This window comes from Thermobia domestica, chromosome 14, assembly GCF_964235325.1.
Source record: "Thermobia domestica chromosome 14, izTheDome1.hap1.1, whole genome shotgun sequence".
In the NCBI taxonomy this organism is placed as follows: Eukaryota; Metazoa; Arthropoda; class Insecta; order Zygentoma; family Lepismatidae; genus Thermobia; species Thermobia domestica.
In genome coordinates this window covers 43139038-43161643 of record NC_137467.1, presented here as the reverse complement: position 1 = coordinate 43161643, position 22606 = coordinate 43139038, and the positions used below count along the sequence as shown (strand labels likewise).

General features: G+C 35.1%; 1 protein-coding gene across 1 annotated transcript in view; it reads right to left on the bottom strand.

Annotated features, from left to right (window-relative positions):
• The window catches only part of LOC145669654 (putative cytochrome P450 301a1, mitochondrial), a 106998-nt gene that overhangs the window by 1705 nt on the left and 82687 nt on the right, over window positions 1–22606 (bottom strand). Inside the window, exons 4-10 of the mRNA XM_081737906.1 lie at window positions 21258–21374; window positions 19189–19265; window positions 14971–15172; window positions 5791–5953; window positions 3735–3904; window positions 2008–2086; window positions 194–427 (exon numbers count right to left, since the gene is read on the bottom strand). Of these exons, the coding sequence (XP_081594032.1) occupies window positions 194–427; window positions 2008–2086; window positions 3735–3904; window positions 5791–5953; window positions 14971–15172; window positions 19189–19265; window positions 21258–21374 (1042 nt within the window). The remainder of the gene's footprint in view (window positions 1–193; window positions 428–2007; window positions 2087–3734; window positions 3905–5790; window positions 5954–14970; window positions 15173–19188; window positions 19266–21257; window positions 21375–22606) is intronic.

Sequence of the window (22606 nt, the reverse complement as noted above, 5' to 3'; positions counted from 1 at the left end):
TAGACTTTCAATTTACGTCATTTGTGTGCAGTATGACCAGGTACTTTCTCGACATCTACGAAAACGCATTTTGTGCCATGGTGTCTACTAATCTCTGAAAATTGTAGCAAATTGCATATCTTAAAGAAAGTGAAAAAGTGTTCTAAAATTTAAGAACACCTACAGTCCATTATAAACGTAACAAATTCCTTACCTTGGCTATAAAAATTTGCATTTCCAAGTCTGCAAATCGTCTTCCCAAGCACATTCTAGCTCCATATCCGTACGGAAGAGAAGCAAATGGGTGTAGCTTAGAACTGGACATAGGACAAGCTGTTTCCATTACTTGCTTATCTTCCTTTAACCATCTCTCGGGTAGAAACTCGTTAGCTTTCGAGACATATTCTTCCATCGTCCCCGTCACAAGAGTTGGAAACACTACTTGTATCTGAGTGGGGAGGGGAAAATACCAGAAATTAGGAAATCTTTGTTAAAGTTAAATGAGAGCTGATATCACTACTGTATATTGTTATGGAATTGAGATTCAGTGAAAGAGAAACTACGATATTTTAGCTAAAGGCGAACATTCTCAAATACGTATATTCATTTTTGCACAAATAGGCGTTCTTCCACCTTCAATTTTGTTAAGTTGTAAACATTTCAAATAGTTTACGCAATAATTATTCCAAACCTAAATGAAGTTGCCTATCTTTTATTTACTTATTCATTTTTAATTAGTAAGGTATTTCTAACAAATTTCAACAAAATCAGTGGCAATTTCGTCAGATTCAAAATTAAATTATTTTCAGATTATTTTAGATGTACTTCAACAAGAAGGATTTGATTTCTGAAGTTTTGAGAAAGCAGTTCCTCGGGAATCGAATTTGAGTCAAATGTAATTGACATACTGGATGGACTTCAAAATGAGTTTACAAAGTAAAATATACATATATATATATATAGGCAAAACAAAAAACTTACGCCGTACCAAAATAAAGCTACACTAATTAAATAAATTATGACCTAATAAATAATTAACAACGAGTCCATAAAAAATAATTAAAAACCTTTTTTCTGGAAAATGTATGTTCGGGTCCCTGCAAGAAATTGAGTTGAGTTGATTTTAGTTCAGCGTCCCTTTCAGCAGCGAGGCTATATGAGACGTGGACCTACTGATTAACGTGGAATCCGAACCATGTGAGCTCCCGCCGGGAATCGAACCCGGGTCTCCCACGCCAAAGGCGCGTACGCTAACCGCTTAGCCACGGAGGAGCTCTACAAGAAATTGAGATTGCTGTTGTTATTGATGTTCAATTTATTTATTTTACTATATCTTGTGCTTTGGCATTATAAATGAGTTTAAGAAATTTTTCTCCCCGAACAGTGGAAACTATTACTATTATTATTAATACGAAAACGTTATTTAAATATTCCAACTCAAGTCAAAACTTCTTGTACAAAATTCCTTAATACCAAGAAAAATCGTCGATTGCACTAGTTTTTTGTGTGTCAAAAGGATGGTTACATTCCGTGAATATACCCCATATTCACCTGATTTGACCCCAGTGGACGTCATGCTATTCCCTAAGTTCAAATCTGCTCTGAAGAGGAAGCGATTTGAGGATGTAGCCTCAGTTCAGGTGAATGTGACGGTGGTGTTGAGCAGCATTACACTACACGCCTTTCCTAGGACGTTAGAATTCCTCTATGACTAATCCTACGAGTATGTGGTCAGGAAAGGAACGTATTTTTTAAAAAATACTGTGGTGATATTTTGTTCTTTCATCATTAAGTATACTGTAAAAATTCGAGGTAGTTCGGAATGTATTGAACGGCTGTACATAAGTTTGGGTATGAGCAACCAGCGATCTGCACGTTCGATTAGTATGTCCTGCTTCAAGCTTACCAAAAGATGCCAACTCCAAAACGCATAGTACATAAGATTTAAGAACAGTCTTCAAGTTTATGTGTTATGTATAAATAGTCAAGTTAAACTTCTATAAATGTTTCATTTCTAAAGAAACTTACCCCTTTCGGAATGCGATACCCACTAATGACAGTGTCATTCTGAAGTGTTCTGCCGTTTCCAATAACAGTTGAGTACATTCTGTAAAATGAAAAAGATGATTACAAACGAAATAGAATTTTATGTTCAAGTAAACACAAAACTAACTGGAACTGTATTTTAAAGAAAAAGGTAAGCCTCAAGTATACAAGGATCAAGTTGATAGCCAATTTTGTAAACGAAAGGCCACACAAGAAAATACTATTGTTCATGTTATAATTACTGTTTGTGTTATACTGTTTCTAGGAAAGTAGCAGATAAATTATCCAACCATTACACTTCTGCAAGAATAGATTTCGATATATATTTTCTATATTTTGTACATTTCTTTAGCTAGTTATTAATATTGGAACTATATTATACGTTTTACAATAATACGTTTTTTGGGACTTAGTATTTCTAGTAGGGAAACATGTTTAAATTACCCAAACGAAACTCCAAAACACTGTTTCTCTTGTGGTTCGCAGGACAATGGACAGATGGCAGTTTATCTACACCAGTGGTTCTCAACCTAATTCCTATCACGACCCCACTCTTTCATATCCTCTTGCCATCGCCCCCCCCCCTAATAATTTCTGGTTTTAATAAGCTTGTGAAGGGCTTTTAATATACCTATTGCGGAGATCTCACGATATCCATCTATTTCTATAATAGTAGAATCCACTTTTTGTACACAGTGGGATACAGTAACTTCCCTAAAAGCGAATGGACTAAAACCAAATTTGGTCAGATCATTCATATTACAAATACCGAATTCGATCCATCATATTGTTTCAAAATGGAGGCCGTTTGAAAATTTTAAAACTTCATATAATTCCTTAATTTTGGGTCATGTGATAGAAAAAGTGATGGCTAATTTTGATTTTTTTTAAAAAAAAAACTTGTACAGTTGTTAAAAAATGTTATTGACTTATTAATTGAACGTTATTAAACTTCATAATGTGCGTCACGAAGATTGAACCGAACATTGCCGCAGTAGTGAAATCACACCATGCTCAGATATCTCATTAGCTTTCAATTGTACCGTGCTATGCAAAAATGAACTAAGCGCCAAACTTTGAAAATCCACGTAAATGCGACGCTTGGTTCCTGATACACATTAGAACATTTTTTACAATCAAAAAGAGAGAAAAACCAACACCTTTCCAAAAAAAAGAAACATAATTTCACTTTTGATTACGGCTACATTAATGTTGGGCATCAACCTTTACACGTAATTTTCTTAAAAGTATGAAAGTGGCGCTTAGTTCGTTTTCGCAGGAAACGGTACAATTGTAATTGTATTTCAATATGCAGATATTGTTGTATTTGTATTTTTTCTGGTATTTCAATATGCAGTTCTCATTAATTTCATATCGTACGTCTTTCATTTAAATTGATTTTTAAACAACTCTGCATCTGTTGAAAATGTTTAGTATGTTATGTTGTTCTTAACACAATGTATAAAAATAAAAATATGCCTATCAGAACAAAATTCAAAATAATATTTTAAAATATTTTCCGGTATTAGTTTTTAATTATATTTATCGTCCGCTTATCTTCGCGACCCCCAGGTTGAGAAACCCTGATCTACACTATTCTCAATTCACCCAGATGATGCACTATATGTAAAAGGAAATATTAAACAAATAAATAAATATATAAAATAGAATTACAATAATCTTGTAAGTTTAAATTTATACTAGCTTACCTAAACACCTCCTTGATAAATGCTTTGAGATATTGCATTTCTTCTAAGTGTTCTGCAGTAATGTGAGTTGTAGGGGATGGAAGCACTGACTGTAGTTCTTGGAATACCCTCGCTTGTTCTTCTGGTCGAGTTGCTAATTGATACAACATGGATGCTACAGCCATTGAAATCTATTAATCAGGGATACATTAAAAAGATAAATTTTCTACTTCAAACAAAAAAAGTTTTAAACAAAAGTTTGGGATGTTATTTATCAAATTATCTTTACTAAATAAACTACGTAATTTTATCAAATCAACAATATCTTAAAATTTAAATACATGTAACATTCTAAATGTGTATTACGACTGTAGAAAATGCATTTCCCAGGACCGCTAGTTAGAAGGTGTACACAAAAAGATATTATAATACGAGACAATTTCAAACAGTTATGTACTAAATTTTCATTTATTTCCAACGTATTGTCTCGTGACGTCACAGATCACGTGTTCCAATCTTAAGAAAACAGACGGAGCCCGAAAACAAAACACAATGACAGTGAGGACCGAAATAAATTGGAGATGTTCCGCCTTGAGCTTACCTTACAACCTCTCCAACGAAAGAGAGGCAGTCCAACTTCGCTGGCAACCCCTAGATACGGATCTAAACCTGACAGAAACAACGAAATATTTTTTTCTTGCCCGTGTATATACATAATGATACCTTGGAAGACGCATTTAATCCGTTCCAAATCCCAAGACAATATGTTTGCTTAAAAATAATAAAAACTGGATTAAGTTGCTTTTAGGTTCCACAAACTCGAATCTTGAAAATGATTTGAACATTAAATACATTGATTTTAAAATATAATATTAACAATAATTATAATATTTGAGAAAAAAAGGAACTCCTTAGGATTCACGGAAAATTCGCTAAAAAGAGAAGCTATCCAACTCCTCGACGAGTATTGCATTGAAATGTGCACAAGTGGAAGGACATGTTGAAAGATAGAAAACATTCTTACTCCTACGATTCGCAACGTCATCGAACATGTATAACGATTGTTCCTCATAGCCCCTGAAAGTTATGTACCCTGGTTATACATGACTTGGATGGGATATGAATCTGATACATTGGAACTTGTTTTCACACGAAGAGAAATGTTGCAAACTCAGGATGATAACAGTCGATAGTGACTGTGATGTCTGGTACATTATTGATGCGAATCGATGTCAAATGGAACACGATACGCGATCGTAAGTTCCAAACGGGAACTGTTACCCGATGGGGAAAAGGGACACGCTGAAATCACAACGCAAAAATGACTTTCTATGATGATTAATATTATTATTAGTATGGTCATTAGTCTTATCATTAATATTATTATTATTATTAGTAGTAGTAATAGTATGATTAGTATTATTATGGTTAGTAATATGATGAGTAATAATAATAATAAAGAAGACAACCATAATCATTTTGCACTTCACTTCTTTTTTCCATACTTCAATTATGAACGTAATACTCTTTTTGCATTGTTTTATACTTGGTTTCTTTTATTTTGAATGTGGTGTTCATTTCGCACTTTACTTCACACTTTTGAGCTTTCGTTTGAATGTTCCATTTTTTTTTTTTTTTTTTTTTTTTTTGGTAATATAATTCACTCTTTAATATTTCAATTGTGAATGCGGTAGTCTTTCTACACTATATCCCACATTGTACACTTCCATTGTAAATGTGATGTGGCTTTTTGCCCTATACATCGGTCGTTTATACTTCAATTCTGAATGTGTTACTCTTGTTGCACTATACTTCACATTCTGTGTTTTGATTCTGATTGTTTCTTTTTTTTCTTTCTTTTCTTTTTTTCTTTTTTTTTTTTTTTTTTTTTTTGTACCATAGTTCATACGCTCTATTGTAAATGTAACGATATGTTTCGGCATTTCATTTTTAAACATGGCTGTCGGTTTCTTTATTCAAAACAGTAGTTATCGACTATAAAATTATGAAAACCATTGTATAATTTACTATAAAGAAATACGAAAATTGTGTCAATTCGTTTCTTGTACCAACTTACCGTATCAATGCCAACTAAAATTAGATCCAAGGCCATGATGCAAGCGGTTTTAGGATTATTTTCAGTCGCAATCACCCTTTCTAATAACGATAAATCCTCGGACGATACGTCAACCTTCTCTTTCAATCTCTCCATGGTCATGTTGATATATTTCATACAGACTCTGAAAAAGAATAAAATATAGCTTACATAAAATTAATCCTCGCACTACCTAGGTACCTTTTGTAATGCGGAAACCAAGAGAAAGTCATTTTGTATCCACCGTTAAGATTAAATATATCTCAGAAAAAAAAAAAAACAAATTAGAAACTCTTACAAAAATCTACAGTGATTGAAGTGAACAGTAGTCTAATACTAACAGCTACTTATTAGCCTATATTAAAGCTTGGTCCGGAAGTGGGCGTACCCCTAATTGGTGTTTTCTTACCTGGAGACCTGGAGATGCTTAATGAGTGGTTGGTGCCTCAACTGGAAAAAAAGTGGTATCAAAGATACTGTTATGATACAGCAGGATGGAGCACCAGCGCACTTCGCGATTCACGTGCGCAATACCTGAATCAGACGTTTCCTGGCCGCTGGATTGGAAGAGGCTGTGCATCTTCACTAGCTCCCTTTGCCTGGCCTCCAAAGAGTCTCGATCTGACTACACCAGACAATGATCTCTGAGATTTCATAAAGCAACAAGTATGAAACACTCAATATCACACAGCGCAAAAATTACGAGCAGCTGTGGAACACACCTTCACCCTCCTGACTCTGGAGTATTTCCGCAAAATATCTGCGAGAACATCGCGCAGAATTCAGCTGTGTTACGACATGGATGGTGATCATGCTGATGTTTATGACTCTTAAAACTCTTAAGAGTTCAAGGTAACTATGTACAGACACTCTACCATAGCTAACACTATACTGTTGAAACTAAAGTGGGTACGCCCACTTCCGGACTACCCTGTACTATCTAGGAGTGACACTTTTAAATGTAAGTCACATTTCTTAGCAACAGGGGCGAGGGTATTTTGTGCCCACCAACTTAAAATGGCAAATTAATGAAACATGCTAACGTGAAGCTCTCACAAGAAAATCTACAATGGCTGAAGGGAACAGTACACAGGATAAAATTAACCGCCAGGTTCAGAAAAGACTTGATACAGCTATTTATAACACTGCCATTATGGAGTAACATTTCTAAATGTCAGTCACATCTCCTATCAACGGGACGAGGGCATCTTTTGTCCCCTAACTTAAAATATAGCAAATTCTTGAGACACGTTCAATTTCCACCATGGTTAGGTATACGCTTTAGCTAAACATGTTGAGCAATAATCTACTTTTTTTTACAATTTTAAAGAAAGAATTAGAAGAGTAATTTAAAAAAAATACACTATTGTGGGCACAAAGTATCCCCTCGCCGTCCCCCCCCCCCCTTTGTTAGTGCGAGGGTTAATCAAGTTATTCAATCTCAATTTAGCGTCATGGTGGCTCAATGGTAGAATGCTCACCCACTGATACAACGATTAGAATAAAGATTTTCATTTCTGGGCTTTCGGCATCTATGGCCATTTAGCCCGTCACGTATAGAGGGATGACGTCCCTTGGCTAGCACACTATCTTATGAAAGGGAAGGAAGAAAGAATTGGGGAAGGAAAGAAGCGGCCTGGAAACACTATGTTAGGTACCATCCCTTCATTTGCCTGATATGAATGAGGGACACTCAGGTAAAACCTCACTCAAGATGTCTGGCCTGAGAAAGCTGTTACACTATCAAAAACAAGAGCGTTACCAACTACGACACGCGGGGTTACACTCTTGCAAGGAATTCCTGGTTTCGATTTTAGGTTATGTCAGCTAATGGTAGTCAACCTCGTGTTTGTGGTTTTTCTGGAGGTTTTCCCATTTCCTTGCACGTTCTCACTCTATCAATGATGATATTTTATAATCATTCACTCTTATTAATCATCAATATTATTTACCCGAAGTGCAAGGGAAATTGTTGTTTAGTTTTAGAATGTAAACGTTAAAGTCAATCACCTTAAATTACTCAGTTGCTTCCATTTCTCTCATTAACACAATAAAAACATAATACAATAAGTAAATATTCTATTTTTGTCCAACTATGTGATATCAGTCAGCCAAGTTTGAAACTTCTCTACCTTATTCGACCAAAAAAGAGATTAGTGGATAACATTATACTAAATATGCATTTCTGTTTTCTTTATTGGGGAGGAGATACGAAGAATATAGAAGGATAATGAAGGATAGAAAATAAACGAAGACAAGAGTGATTGAAACTAGTGAAAATTCTAGGAATGAAATTAGGTCAGATGAAACATTTGCGGTACCTAGGTAGAATAATTCATGGAATGTGAACTGGAATCAAAAGTAACATAAGAATGTTGAAAGAAGGAAAGTATTATTAATCAAGATCTGAAATGTGAACGGGAAAGAAAATAAAGATAGCAATGGCGAAATAAGTTTTTTAGGAAGAGGAATAGCAGTATTAGCGAAGATCTCAAATGTGAACGGAAAAGAAAATAAAGATAGAAATTGTGAAACAAGTCTTTAGGAAGAGAAATAGCAGTATTAGTGAAGATCTCAAATGTGAATTGCAAATAAAATAAGGATGGGAATGGTGAAATAGGTCTTTAGGAAGAAGAATAGTAGTATTGGTGAAGATCTCAAATGTGAATTGCAAATAAAATAAAGACAGGAATGATGAAATAAGACTTTAGGAAGAAGAATAGTATTACTAGTGAAAATCTAAAATGTGAACGGGAAAGAAAATAAAAATAGGAATCGTAAAATAAGTCTTTAGGAAGAAGAATATAATTATTAGTGAAGATCTTAAATGTGAACGGGAAATAAATCAAGTATATGAATGGCATAGGAAATATTTATGAAGAACAAAATCGTTATTGGTGAAGATCTTAAATGTAAACGAGAGAAAAAATACCAAGAATAGGAATGACGAAAGAAACATTTAGGAAGAAGAAAAGTATTATAAGTGAAGGTTTTAAGTGTGAACGAGAAATAAAAGCAAGGAGAGGAATGGAGAGAAAAGACTAGAATAAAGAAAAATACTATTAATTAAAATGTGAACGGAAAATAAAATCAAGAACGAGAATAGCAAAATACTTCCTTAGAAAGCAAATATTTTTTTATGAGTCCTTAAATGCGAGTTAGGGGAAAAAGATTGTCAAGTATTTTTGTAGTTTACGGGAGGAGAAGCACAAACAATACGATGGTCAGAAATGGATAACTGAGTTGTATTAAATCACAAGGAAAATTTAGGCAAAGAAAACTATGTTGCGAAAAATAGCTAAAAATGAGGAAAGTAATCCGATGTTATTGCTTAAGACTGAATTGTAATAGAATGCGTGTTGGTAGGTAAGAGGGGGAGAAAAAAGTTTATTTAACAATAGTGTTGCCAAAAGACAAGAAATTTCTCCCAATTGTTAGATGTTAAACTCTGTCTTACTATAAAAGTAATTATACGAACAGAATGAAAAGCATATATCTACATTTAAAGATAAGAAATCATTATGCAATATATTTCAATAGGAAATAAAATTTAAACGTTATTATACCATACATTTCGTAAATCTCTTCTGAAGAATTCTGATAACTTTTGGATGAAATTGAAAAACATTCAGGACATTCATTTGGTATCTAATTTTACAAAATGGAATAGGAAATTTCGAACGAGACGAAAAGAAGCTTTTACGAGAATCGAGATAAGGCAAAAAAAAAAAAACTTTCCTTTTCGACTCGATAATTACGCTAATTAACGAACATTCGAGAGGCAATTCTTTTGTTAAAATTAACAGATAAGTAGGTCACCTAAATGCCAGCAATTGCGAAATGTTTAGGATGCTTTTGTTATATCTGTATTCACAGTATGTATTTGGACAACAATTTAAGTGCTATTTAGGCCCATATACTCAACTGCTCGGAAACGAAAATAGTTAATTATTGTAGCCTATGCTACCTGTTCCTGATAATTTTTGTTAGTCGATTTGGAGTTTAATTAAGTATCGAGGCTGATAAATTGTGGACCTGCATTTTAAATATAGTATGCAAACTACATAAGCCCCAATCGTGAGGTTCGAACGTGACCCTCATGTACCATACAACAATGAGGAAGATCTAATGCTTATGCTGTTAAGGCTGCTAAAATGATCGTTAGTGTGAAACTTGGTAAACTAAAATGATATGAAAATTATTTAGCACAATTTCAATGCAGTTGTGGGAGAAAAACAGGAAGGTAGTATCGTAGGCAAATATGGTTTAGGCGAAAGAAATGAAAGGGGAGAGGGACTGGTGAATTTCTGTAGACAGAATTCACTAGTAATTGGGAACACTTGGTTCAATCAGCACAAGAGAAGAAGATATACATGGAAATCACCAATAGACGGCGGAAGATATCAGATAGACTATGTTATGATTCAGGACAGGTATCGGAATAGCTTAAAGAACGCGAAGACCCTTCCCGGGGCTGATATTATCTCTGATCATAATCTTGTGCTGGCCGAAGTAGATATTCAACTGAAAAATGTAGGCAGAAGAAAAGTAGGTAACAAAGTGTTCAATACTGAAAAGTTGAAAAACGAGGAAATAAGAAATCTTTTCGTAAAAAATTCGAAGAAAAATGTTCAAACGAGGAAAGGATAGGCGCAGGTAGTAACGCACGGTGGGAACATATTAAACGTTGCTTACAGCAGGCTGCAGAAAAAGCAGTAGGTTACCGCGAACACAAAACTGCTAAGAAACCATGGGTTACGGAGCAGATGTTGCAGAAAATGAGGGAGAGGAAGATGTGGAAACAGGTTGATACAGAACAGGGCAGAAAGATGTACAGAAAGTTAAATAATGAATTACGAAGAGAAACAGACAGAGTGAGGGAAGAGTTTTACAAAAGAAAATGCGAGGACATAGAAGAATTAGAAAGAGTTGGGAAATATGAGGAAATGTACAAGGAGGTGAAATCTATGGAATTTCGGAGGAAACAAGGGAGTATTATGATGGCAGGATAAAGGATTTAGTATTCTTCGGGATGAGTTTGAAAAGGCTATATCCGAGATTAGGAATGGAAAGGCAACAGGAATAGATAACATACCAATTGAATTCATTAAAAATGTAGGAGACAAGGGAAAGAAAGAATTGTGGCGACTATGCAATGAAATATATGAAACAGGAGAATGGCCAAGAGACTTTCTGAAAACGATTATGATACCGATGGCTAAGAAATCGAACCCAAAGAAATGTGAGGATTATAGAACTATTAGTCTCATATCTCATGCAGCTAAAATACTGCTCCGAATACTGAACAGAAGGTTATATGGAAGAACAAATAAAGATGTTGAGGAAGAGCAGTTCGGGTTCAGAAGAGGCAAGGGCACAAGAGATGCTATTGGATTATTAAGGGTGATCGGTGAAAGGTTTATAGAAAAAGGGAAAGAGGTGTATGTTGTATTTATTGATCTAGAAAAGGCTTTTGACCGCGTGAATTGGGAATTCTTGTTGGGAGTTCTAACAAAGATAGGGTTGGAATGGAAAGATAGAAGATTCATAAGAAACTTATACATGAATCAACAAGTAAGTGTTAGGATAGGGGAAGAACTGACGGAAGAGAGTGCAATTGGAAGGGGAGTTCGACAAGGATGCTGCCTCTCGCCAACACTATTTAATGTCTATCTAGAAGAAATGGTGAAAAAGAGCCTACATGATGATGATGGCATTTAGGTAGGAGGTAGAATGATTAGATGTATAAGATTTGCAGACGATATGGCGCTTGTTGCGGAATCTGAAAAGAAAATCAATAAAATGTTAGAAAAAATGAGAAAGGGCTTTGAGGAATATGGGATGAAGATAAATGTTAGAAAGACAAAAGCCATGGTGATTGGAACGAAGGGGTCTGTGTCAAATATAAAAGTAGGGGGGAGAAAATAGAACAAGTGAATAGTTTTCGATACCTGGGTCGATACCTGGGTCTAGTTTTCGATAATGTCGCATTCTTAGTAATGACATGAAATGCGAACGTGAAATAAAAGCAAGGATAGGAATGGCGAAAAAGCCTTTAAAAGAAAGAAAAGTCTGTTTTGTGGGACCTTGAACAAAGAGTTGAGAAAAAGACTCATAAAATGCTTCGTGTGGAGTGTTGTATTGTATGGGGCGGAAACGTGGACATTACGTAAAGGTGACGAAAATCGACTGGAAGCCTTAGAAATGTGGGTGTGGAGAAGAATGGAAAGAATTAGTTGGGTCGAGCGGAAAACGAATGAGAGAGTGATAGAAATGGTGGGTGAGAAAAGAACACTTTTAGATATTATTAGGAAGAGGAAGAGAAACTGGTTGGGACATTGCCTAAGAAGAGATTGTATCATGAGGGACGTCTTAGAGGGTATGGTGGCGGGAAGGAGAGGGAGGGGGCGAAAGAGACTACAATTAATGATGATATTAAAACAGAATGATCATACGCGAAGACGAAAAGGTTAGCGGAGGACCGTGGAGCATGGAAGCTTCTCAGCTGCAGCAAGTGACCTGCCAATAAAGGCAGAATACCTATGATGATGATGATGATGATGATTATCAATTATTTCAAAAATTCTGTTGTCTATCTCTTAAAATTTAACTTCTAGCAACTCTTGCAGTCATTCTAAAATAGAAATCCTTATAAAGCTACAGAAGTTAATTATACCCAGGGCCGGATTAAGGGAGGGGCTTACAAGGGACATCACCCAATTGTCCGGCTCCGATTTTAATGAAATTTTTGTTGCTGATAGAGGACATGTATTCATTACTTGTGATGACAGAAATTTTTGCCATCGTGCATGTTTTCTATTTTTTAATAATTTTTAAATGTTGTGATGTGGTTAATAGAGATTACTGCAGAAGTCCCTTACTACCCCTTGCAAACGGAGTGTTAATGAAAGAACAACCATGTAGATACGTATAGAGCCTAGGGGGAAGTCGTCTGGTACGTATGACCTTGACGGCAGCCATCTTGAAATCCGCCATTTTGAATTAAGGTCAATTTTCTTAAATGGGAATAGGGTAATATGATACATAATTTCGGGCTAGAATTTAATCAGAAAGACAATGGTGAAGTTAGTTTTAAGATGCGCTCATTTGGTGAAAAGTTACAGGCATATTAATTGTTTATACTTACTATGTGCATAAGTCCATTATCTCCACTTCTAACCCGCGTATTAATGATAATAACTGGATAAAGGTTTCGGTAATACATATTATGCCTAGTGGGAAGTGGTACGATAAGGGTATCATTGACGGCAGCCATCTTGAAATCCGCCATTTTGAATTAAAGTGAAGTTTTGAAAACTAAAAACCATAGCATGTGGCACCAAATTTTAATAGTAAATTTTCCCCAAAAGCCAATGATATACTTATTTTTGTTCTATAGTTAACCAGTATGAATTTATGACTCTTCTAATGTGCACGAAACGTCCATTATTCGATCTTCCAAATTGGCAACACTCCTAATTTTCATCGCATGTTTTAAGATTCCAACTGGCACTTTGCAATTGTTTCCATGGCTCATGTATTCTAAATTTATTACATTTTTTTAAGAGTTGCGATTTGTCAGTTCATGTAGTTCAAAGTATTGTTAGTAGTTATTAGTAGTTCAAAGTATTGTTGGGTAGTACTTAAGTTACAAACGCTGGTTATTACTTATACTTGTGTATTTTGTAAATTGAAAACAGTGCTGAGTCCCAAAATGAAATCTGGAAGTCAGATATATAACCCTTCTCACCCATCCGATGCAAATTCGTATGTGTCCCGTTTTTGCAAGTACAAATTGTGGTCACCTTGCTCCTGCCCCATCAGTACACTTACCTGCATGAGGTAAAACTTTGGTAAGATAGGTAGTGCCACCAGTGAAAACTGTTGGCAGGCGTAGAGGACAGATTCGTGGGATCAAGTGAAGGACGCGAATGTAGCGAGTGTTCTCGTGAACCCCAAAAGGACAACATGAGTGCGAACCAAATTGAAATTCGAGCTGTGCTACGATTTTTATGAGAAAAAAGAACTATCTGCAAAAGATGCAGAGGAGAAAATTTGTCGTACAGAGAACAAACCAGTACTGGATCGATTGACAGCTTCCCGTTGGTTCAAAAAATTTATTTCGGGTGATTTAAGCGTGGCTGTCAAGCTCCGCATGGTAGACATCCGATGGACATTAACGGTCCTCTGCAAGATGCTGTAAGCGGGAAACCACAATCGAGTACACGTGTGTTAGCAAGAGTGGTTGGGGCATCCAAATCGATAGTAAACCATCGATTGCATGGCATGGATTACGTCATTAATAACCCCGACAAAGTCCCCATGAGCCAACAAAGGAGAATGTCCAGCATAGAGTGATAATTTGACAGACTTTGTTAAAAGAAAAACGCGCGATCTTCGTTTCTGGACAGTAAATGAAAAGTGGGTTTTTTTGAAAAGCCCTCACGGACGTGAACAGTGGCTGAAAGCCCTAGCCAATGTAAAACAGGACAGATTTTGGAAAAACTCATACTGCGTACTTGATGGAATATTGACGGGATAATTCATTTTGAGTTTGTTCCAGGGGGGTCTTGCTGTAACAGGTAAACTGTATTCTGAACAATTACGCCGATTGCACGCCATTCTGAATAAGAAACATCCGACATTAAGGAGGAGGAAGAGGTTACGCTCCGAGCCATCGGTCTCGAAGTGTGACCAACACCCTGATGGGTAAAGGTAACCCAACATGATGGCCTGTACTTTGCTGAATAAAGGTTTGTCTTTGTTTCTGATTAATTTTCCTCCTTGTACGGTGCAGAAATTTTGGGACACCCGGTATTTTTCTGGCAGTTGTCTTCAATTAAGCCTGCACGTAAACGAGATTGATCGTCAAAAAAACTGCCTTGTACACACATGCAAATTAAACGAACAAAATACCTACAAAAACCTTTTTAAATAAAATGTTTGTGCTGATCCTTTCACAGTAGACGTTCCTAAGTGATAAATCGAATCAACAATAATATCTCTTAAAACAGGTAAAAATAAAGTCACGCAAAATTAGAATCTTCAAAGTTGTGTTTTAGCAACTCCACTAAATTAAAACTGCAATAATATTTTTAAAAAAAAATAAAAAAAAAGAAAGTTACCTTAAGGAAATAAAAGTGAAAACACTGAATCACTTACTCTATAAAGTAATCCATATTTCGAACGTATTTGGTCCATAAAGGCGTTGGTATATATCTCCAAAATGGCATTTTAAGTTCCAATTGTGCAACGTTTCTCAAAGCGAACTTGGCTGCATTGATAATTTTTTGAGGCTCCGAATCCTCGTTGATATTAGCTTCCAAGCATCCCAATCTAACATCCAGAGCTACTCTACCAATACCTGATAAGAAATTGAATAAATTATTATCAGTGTGTGTTTTGTACCTTAAATACATTGAAGAGTATATATTTGGCTCAGAAGTTCAACTGAAAAACGAATGCGATTAAAACTATTGCACTCTTATTCCTCCGACGTACACGCATGTCCAAAATGATTGTTGCATATCAATACCGTCTTCTTGTAAGAATATGATTTTGCAGGGTACTTTTAATACTGATACTATGTGTATAATCGGGAAATGTATATTTGTGGTAAATTTCGTAGGAAAAGAACTGTAAATATGAAAATTAGAATGAGTAAGACAAAATGTTGCTAAATGGACAGGAAAGTTTTATTTTCGTTTTATTGTTCTTATTTACTGCTTTTTTGACACGAAATTTGCCCCTTACATGTCTTTGCCAATTATATACATACTAACATTATAAGAAATACCGGGCGAATTTGTTATCAAATTATATTTCTACAATAACATATTTATACACATGCGACAATAATTTTGGACATGCGTGTACACAAGGTTATTTCCTCTTATAGTAAGTCGACCAGCATTTTAAGTTTAGAAGACGAAAATATCTAAAGATGCTATTGCTGCACATATACATTGCTTGATTGACTGATTGGGGTTTATATGGGGGCGTCACTAGCAAGTCTTTTTGCCCTCTTCATGAAAAGGCTAATGACCAGGAAATATCGTTCATTTAAAAACAATGTTCCAAAATAAAAATAATCAAAAGTATGGCTACCAAAAGATGACAAGGTTGACCTATAAAACTTCGATCAAATGAAATGAAATGAAAATTTTAGTTTAACGTCCCACGTTTATGTCTTTTAAGCTAACGGAGAGCAAGAATATAAGAAGTGAATGATAAATGAAGAATAGGTGGAATGATTCCCAAGTAGGAAGAAACGGGAATACCCTAGGGGATCGAACCAAGAACCCTATGCATCAATGTCAAGCGCTCTACCACTGAGTCACCGTGGCCCCCAGAATTTCGATCAAATATAGATTTTGATCTTCCTTTTCGTTTCCGAGTCCCTTTCAGCAACGAGCCTATACAAACCAAACCATATGAGCTCCTGTCGGGAATCGAATCCGAGGTTCTCACTCCAAAGGCGTATATGCTAACCGCTTGGCCACGAGAGAGCGCTCAATCAAATATAGAATAAGCAAGTAGTAGTGTCACGTGTATACCACGTGAAGAAGTTTTGTTTGTATACTGTAATATTTTCTCAATTAACATTAAAACTGGGAATGGCAGTAAGTTTATACTATTCTCAATTTCATTAGAAGAGAGGTTATAGTGAAATTGAATATATTCTTGGGATGCTTAATTGACTATACAAAACAGCTTATCTCTCTTTACTAGTTTTATTCCATAATGATCACAGTTAAAACTGGAATCTGGAGGTTGCCCATTTTCTGCCAATTTCAGTTTTAATAGAAAGATTAGAATGAAGATAGAATATATTCTGTAGATCAATAATTGATTGAACACAACCGCTCATTGGAATTGGTTACTGTTTCCACTCTATAACGATCATTGCTAAAACTGGATGTGATTGATTACAGCCACTTCTGGTTTGAATAGGGATTTAAGAGAGTACATGTATTCTTAGAAGTTAAATTGATTCCAAAAATCCGTTCCTAGCTCTGATCGTTTTTGCTCTGTAGACCAATATTTAAGTTGTAGTGGATTTGTACCGCTTGCGGCTTTAGCAAAGAGTAAAGGATGGAGAAGAAATGTATTCTTGAGTCGCTTATTTGATTTCAGAGACCAATTCTAGCTGCCCATTACCGTTTATGCTCTATAGTGATCAAAGTAGAAACCAGAATTCGTTTATTTATACCATTTCTGGTCTGAATATCGACATTACAAATGAACTAGGTTTTTGACTCTCTTCATCCTGGCGAAATTGATTGAGATACATTAAGTAATTATTGTGAATTTTTTTACTCCCGTGCGAACGGATTTATACGGACAGGATAAATATATAATGGAGTTTTAGTAAAACAAAGTCCTTAAAAATAACAATTGCTTACAGAAAAAACGAAAAAGAAGACACGAAAAATCTAAAATATTATAACAAACGAAATAAACAATATAGCTTTGAGTTTGAGAAAAGGTGTAAAAGTTTGATTTAAAATATGTACGAAAGTTTAGGAAAAAGTGCAAATTTCAATGGTAAATATTCATACAAACAATACGGAAACTAATTTGGTAATATTCGTTTAAGGATTCAAAATTTAATATCTCATTACAAAGTCTGCCTAAAACAAATCCTAGAAAATAATCCTATGTTTCTCCTATCATTAAGTAAAGCTAGTGGCTATATGAATAGCGTACTCACCTTTGGAGCGGGAGACTCAAGTTCGATACCCAATACAAGCTCATGTGGTTTGGATCTCACGTTAATTTGTGGTTTCAAGTCTCATACAGCCATACGATGATAAACAGGACGCTATAGTCAAAAACAACCAAACAGTCAATCCATCCACTAAGTAAATAGCTGTATGTACTTAAAAAGGCATTCAACACTTTCAATTGCTGAAATCTATGATTGATTCGACAGTTTGATGTTGTCTTCTGTCTTTACTCTCTATTCAATAGCTTTTGCCTAAAGAGGCTGCACTGAAGAAAAAGTAATTTGTTGCTGGACACGCTTGGTATTTCTTGTTTAATTATTATAGGAATAAAATGCAGAGAAGGAGCAAAAAATGTTTCAAAAGTTGCAAAAATAAAAAAAAAATGTGAGTCATTGACAAAAGATGTAAAAAGATTTTTGAATTAAAGAAAAAAAGTCCAAAAGAAGTGCAACTAAAATAATCTTAGGAGTTTTTTATTTGACAAGATAATTTGGGCATTTTAATAGCAAAATAATAATAAAAAAATCTAGTTCTACTTATTATTGTTATTTACTGTATGTTTTAAACTTCATTTTTGTTCTCGATCTTTAGTTGTATTTTGCCTATCTTTCCGATTTAGTTTTATCATTTATGAAACTTTTACTTTCATTATTCAATTTAGCTCTGTCTTTTAAGCACGGGATTCTAAATATTACTTACATTGCCATAGAGACAAATACTCCGATGCTGTCGTTCCTATTATCCCCCAATCAATAAAAGTTCAACAGTAAATTTGTACTTAAATAAATAATTCAACTACATAATTACTCCATATCCTAATGATAATACATGCAACAGTATACTTACGATCTAATAAGGTAATTCAACACTATGCTTGTCCCTTATGTTCAAAAATTTCATCAATATACACTCTATTATTAAACAGTTGAATAGTATATATATTTATAATGAAAACAGTTCAACAATATACTTACACTTTAATAATAAACAGTCAATGGTAGGTTACGTTCTAATAGTAAATAGTACCAATATATAGTCAAACAATAAACTCACATGAAAAAACATTCTAACAATGACATCCTGTAATGATAAACGGTTCAAAAATATACTTGCACTCTAGTGATGATCAGTTTAAAGATGAATTTACACTCCCAATTATAAACAGTTCAACAATATGTCACATTCTAATAGTAAATGGTTCAACAATATAGCTACATATTACAAATAAATAGCCAAATAATAAACTCTCATGATAAACATTGTAACAATGGTATTGCCTGTAATGATAAACGGTTCAACAGTATACTTACACTCCAGTGAAAAACGGTTAATCAATATACTTACTCTCTAAGAATAAACTGTTTAACAATATTTGCATTGTAATAATAAATGGTATAACAATATAATTATATATTACTACAGTAATAAAAAGTCTAATAATAAACTCTAATTATACACATTGTAATAATGACATTACCTGTAATGATAAATAGTTTCACAATATACTTACACTCTAGTGATGAACAGTTCAACAATATGTTTCTACTCTAATACTAAAAAGTTCGACAATATACTTACATTCTAATGATAAACGGTTCATAAAACAATATATTTACACTCTTGTGGTAAACGGTTCAATAACTATACTTACATTCTAGTGACCATTTATGAATTTCGTTGTCAAAATCCTCTGGCATGTCGTTGTTTTCATCTCGTAAGCCTTCCATCCTGTTGAAACAAAGCAAAATCTTGTAACAATACTCCTACAAGTGAATATCATACAATATGACTTCAAGTTTATGTTTTAATTACGGATGGGCAAAACCGGATTTTATAAAAACTTGAAACTGGTTTCTAGAAAAAACCGAAATCCGAAAACCAGACATTTCGGTTTTCTCCAAAAACCGGTTCGGGTTTCACCGAAACCGGTTTCGGTTTTCTTCAAAAACGATTCCGTTTCTCAACAAAACCGGTTCGGTTTTCACAGAAACTGGTATCGGTGAAAACTTTTGGAAAACACATAAAACTATTTCTGTTGGAATGGAAACGGTTTCCGAAAAACAACAAAGCATTATTCTGGTCAGAAATAGAATCAATTTTGTAAAAAAAAAACGGAACCGGTTTTAAAGAAAACCGAAACCGGATCCGGTTAAAAATTGAACCGGTTTCGGAGAAAACCTATATCCGTTTTCGGTGAAAACCGAACCGGTTTTGAGGACAACCGATAAGCGGTTTCGGTAAAAACCCGAATCCAGTTTTGGTGAAAACCGGTTTTTGAAAATCTAGGGTTTCTAAAAATGGCGCAAACGGAGTACAGAGCACTACTCTACAAGTCAAAATAAAGAGAAACATATATATAATTCTACACTTTTTGGGTCCTAGTTTGTAGAGGCGAATTGCACTTTGTGGCAACGTTCAAGTAGCATAGAGAAAGATGTATGCATAGAGAATCCATTGTATAGTTCAATAGATTCTTTCCACATGGCAGTTAAAATTAATAGGGATTGACACTAGTACCGTAACAATTGATGTAAATGCTTGATGGTTTAGTAGAACAATAGGGGAGAGGAAGGGAATGACGATCAGTTGGGAATGGCGATCAGCCCACTTTGCCCTCTTGCGTGACCCGAGGAAAAGTCAAACTAGTGCTGCCATCTGCCTCTTGTAGCAAAGTTTCTTGTGTTTTGTCGAGGAAGTAGTCAGAGAAGACTGAAGTCTACAGCGTGCTGAAACTTGTTTTTGGTGACTTTCTTATAAGGATCTGCATATTTCAACTCACGATACGTACAATGTTAAGTTGTAAGATCTTGAAGTTACTAAGATTCATAAAAAGTTATATTTACGTCTAATGCACGACACATAGTTATATTTCAAATAAACCACGTTTTACAGTATAACCAGCTCAATTTTCAAAATGGCGCAATGTTGGGAATGCAGATCAACGTGATCGGTTTACCATCATGGTTATCGCCATTCCTAACAAACATTTGGAATACTTCTCCAGCCAAAAATTATAAAAGAGGCTAGACCTAAGATAGGTAATACGCCTACTTGAGTCAAACGCTGAAAGTTTGCTATCAGTGTAACTTTTGTGGATCGTGGGTGCATGCTGACTGTACTGTTGTGGACTCACCACATGGATATATCTGTGACATGTCTTTGAAAAAAACGTCAATAAAACATTCAGTTGACGTTTCTCAGTCTTTCGAAGGCGCAGCGTAGCAAAAAAAAAAAAAAAAAAAAAAAAAAGAAAGAAAAGAAAACTTGAACTGCCTATGAAACTTATGTGTGTTTATTAAGCTTGTACTGTGATCGCCATTACCAACATGTGATGGGAATGGCGACCAAATTAGCAAATTGAGTTTTTCCCATTATGTTCCCGAACTGAAAGAATGATCCTCTTTTTATTTTACACACTTATTGTAGAAGGATTGGAGTACGTATTTACAAATTTGTTTCAATATATTTTGCAAATGAAACTAAATAATAACACATTTTTCTTAGGTGATCGCCATTGCCCAACTCTTCCCTACTAATGGTTCCAAGTAAGACTCGAACGTTGCCATATAGTGAAGTGTTTGGTTCCCCTTAGGACGCCCCGGAGGATATTCCATTTTCGCTTATTTTGTCTTGGAAGTATAGTGCTGTATTGTCCGTGGGCGCCATTTTCAGAACACCCGATATTTATATTCGTCTGTAGCTATAATACTATATATTTACCTGTTGAGAAAATCCACCGTCACTTCTTCTATAGGTTTGATATAGGATCTGACTATTTTTGGTTGCAGCAATGGCTTCTGGACTTTCGTTCTGAATCTTCTCCATGGTTCACCATGACTGAAAAGAAATTTTATTTGTTGTTAATTACCTTTCTACATCAGTTAGTATGTATATTTACCTTGGTAAAAAGAAAAAGTTAGTGAGATTGACTTTTTTTTAAAAAAAATAATTTGATTTTTTGTTAATCTTTAGAAACTGTTGCCCACGAAGTAAATTGATGTACGTTTCAAGCCAATTTGAAAAATACACGGATATAATCAAATCGTCAATATTACTGAAAACCATGTTAATAGGATAAATTATAAGGTTGGTAAATAACTAGAATTTAATGTTGGAAACGAGAAATTAAAACATGAATTAGTAGTAGAACTTAAAAAATGAAATTAAATCTTTGAGTTTTACGTCCCACATTTATACCGGTTAGGCTAAAGGAGACGGTGATGATGAGTAATGAATGAAATGGTGGAATTAAGAAAGTGGGAGAACCCTGAGAAAACCCACGCACACGGTGTTTGTCCACCACAAAGTCCACTTGGCGAGGGCTGGGATTAGTAGAACTTAACGTGAACAGGTATATAATACATATGACTGTCCGATTTGAAGAAGAAAATATGAATATAGCGGCAAATGACGAAAAAGTAAATAAGTAGGCTATAATAGACTGCAACCAATTTTCGAAGACAATGAAAGGTTTGACGGTTTTACTATTAATAGTTGGGTCAAGAGGACTCTGACTGCTGATTGAAATGCTTACGAATTTAAATTTTAAAATGTCCTGAATCAGACGAGAGAAGCGTAAAACTTTTCCACTTAGTATAACAGTGCGAAACCACATACGAGTTTGATGCACACATTGCCAAATTTGGGTGGACTGTCTTTCTACATCCAGCCCACAGCTTAAATTAGGCTCCTCGGCCAAGTAAGTTTGCGGACATCGTGTTCGTGGGTTTTCTCGCAATATTCCCGTTTCCTCCCGCTCTTCCATTCCACCAATTCTTCCATCGTCATTCGTCTCCCTTAGGACAAAGGGCATTTGGGGCGTTAAACTTAAATATTTCATCTCATTTCATTTTCAAATTAGGCTAAGATAGATTTCCATCTTTCTGGGCCAGTGAAAGATGAAGTGTCTGGGCTAGATTTTCCAATAGATGATGCGGTCATCACACTCTGAAACAGCGAACTAAATTGTTTGGTACTTTGTGGTAGACAAACACTGTGTGCGTGGGTTTCCTCGGGGTTCTCCCGTTTCTTTCCACTTTCTTCATTCCTCCATTTCATTAATTTCTCAT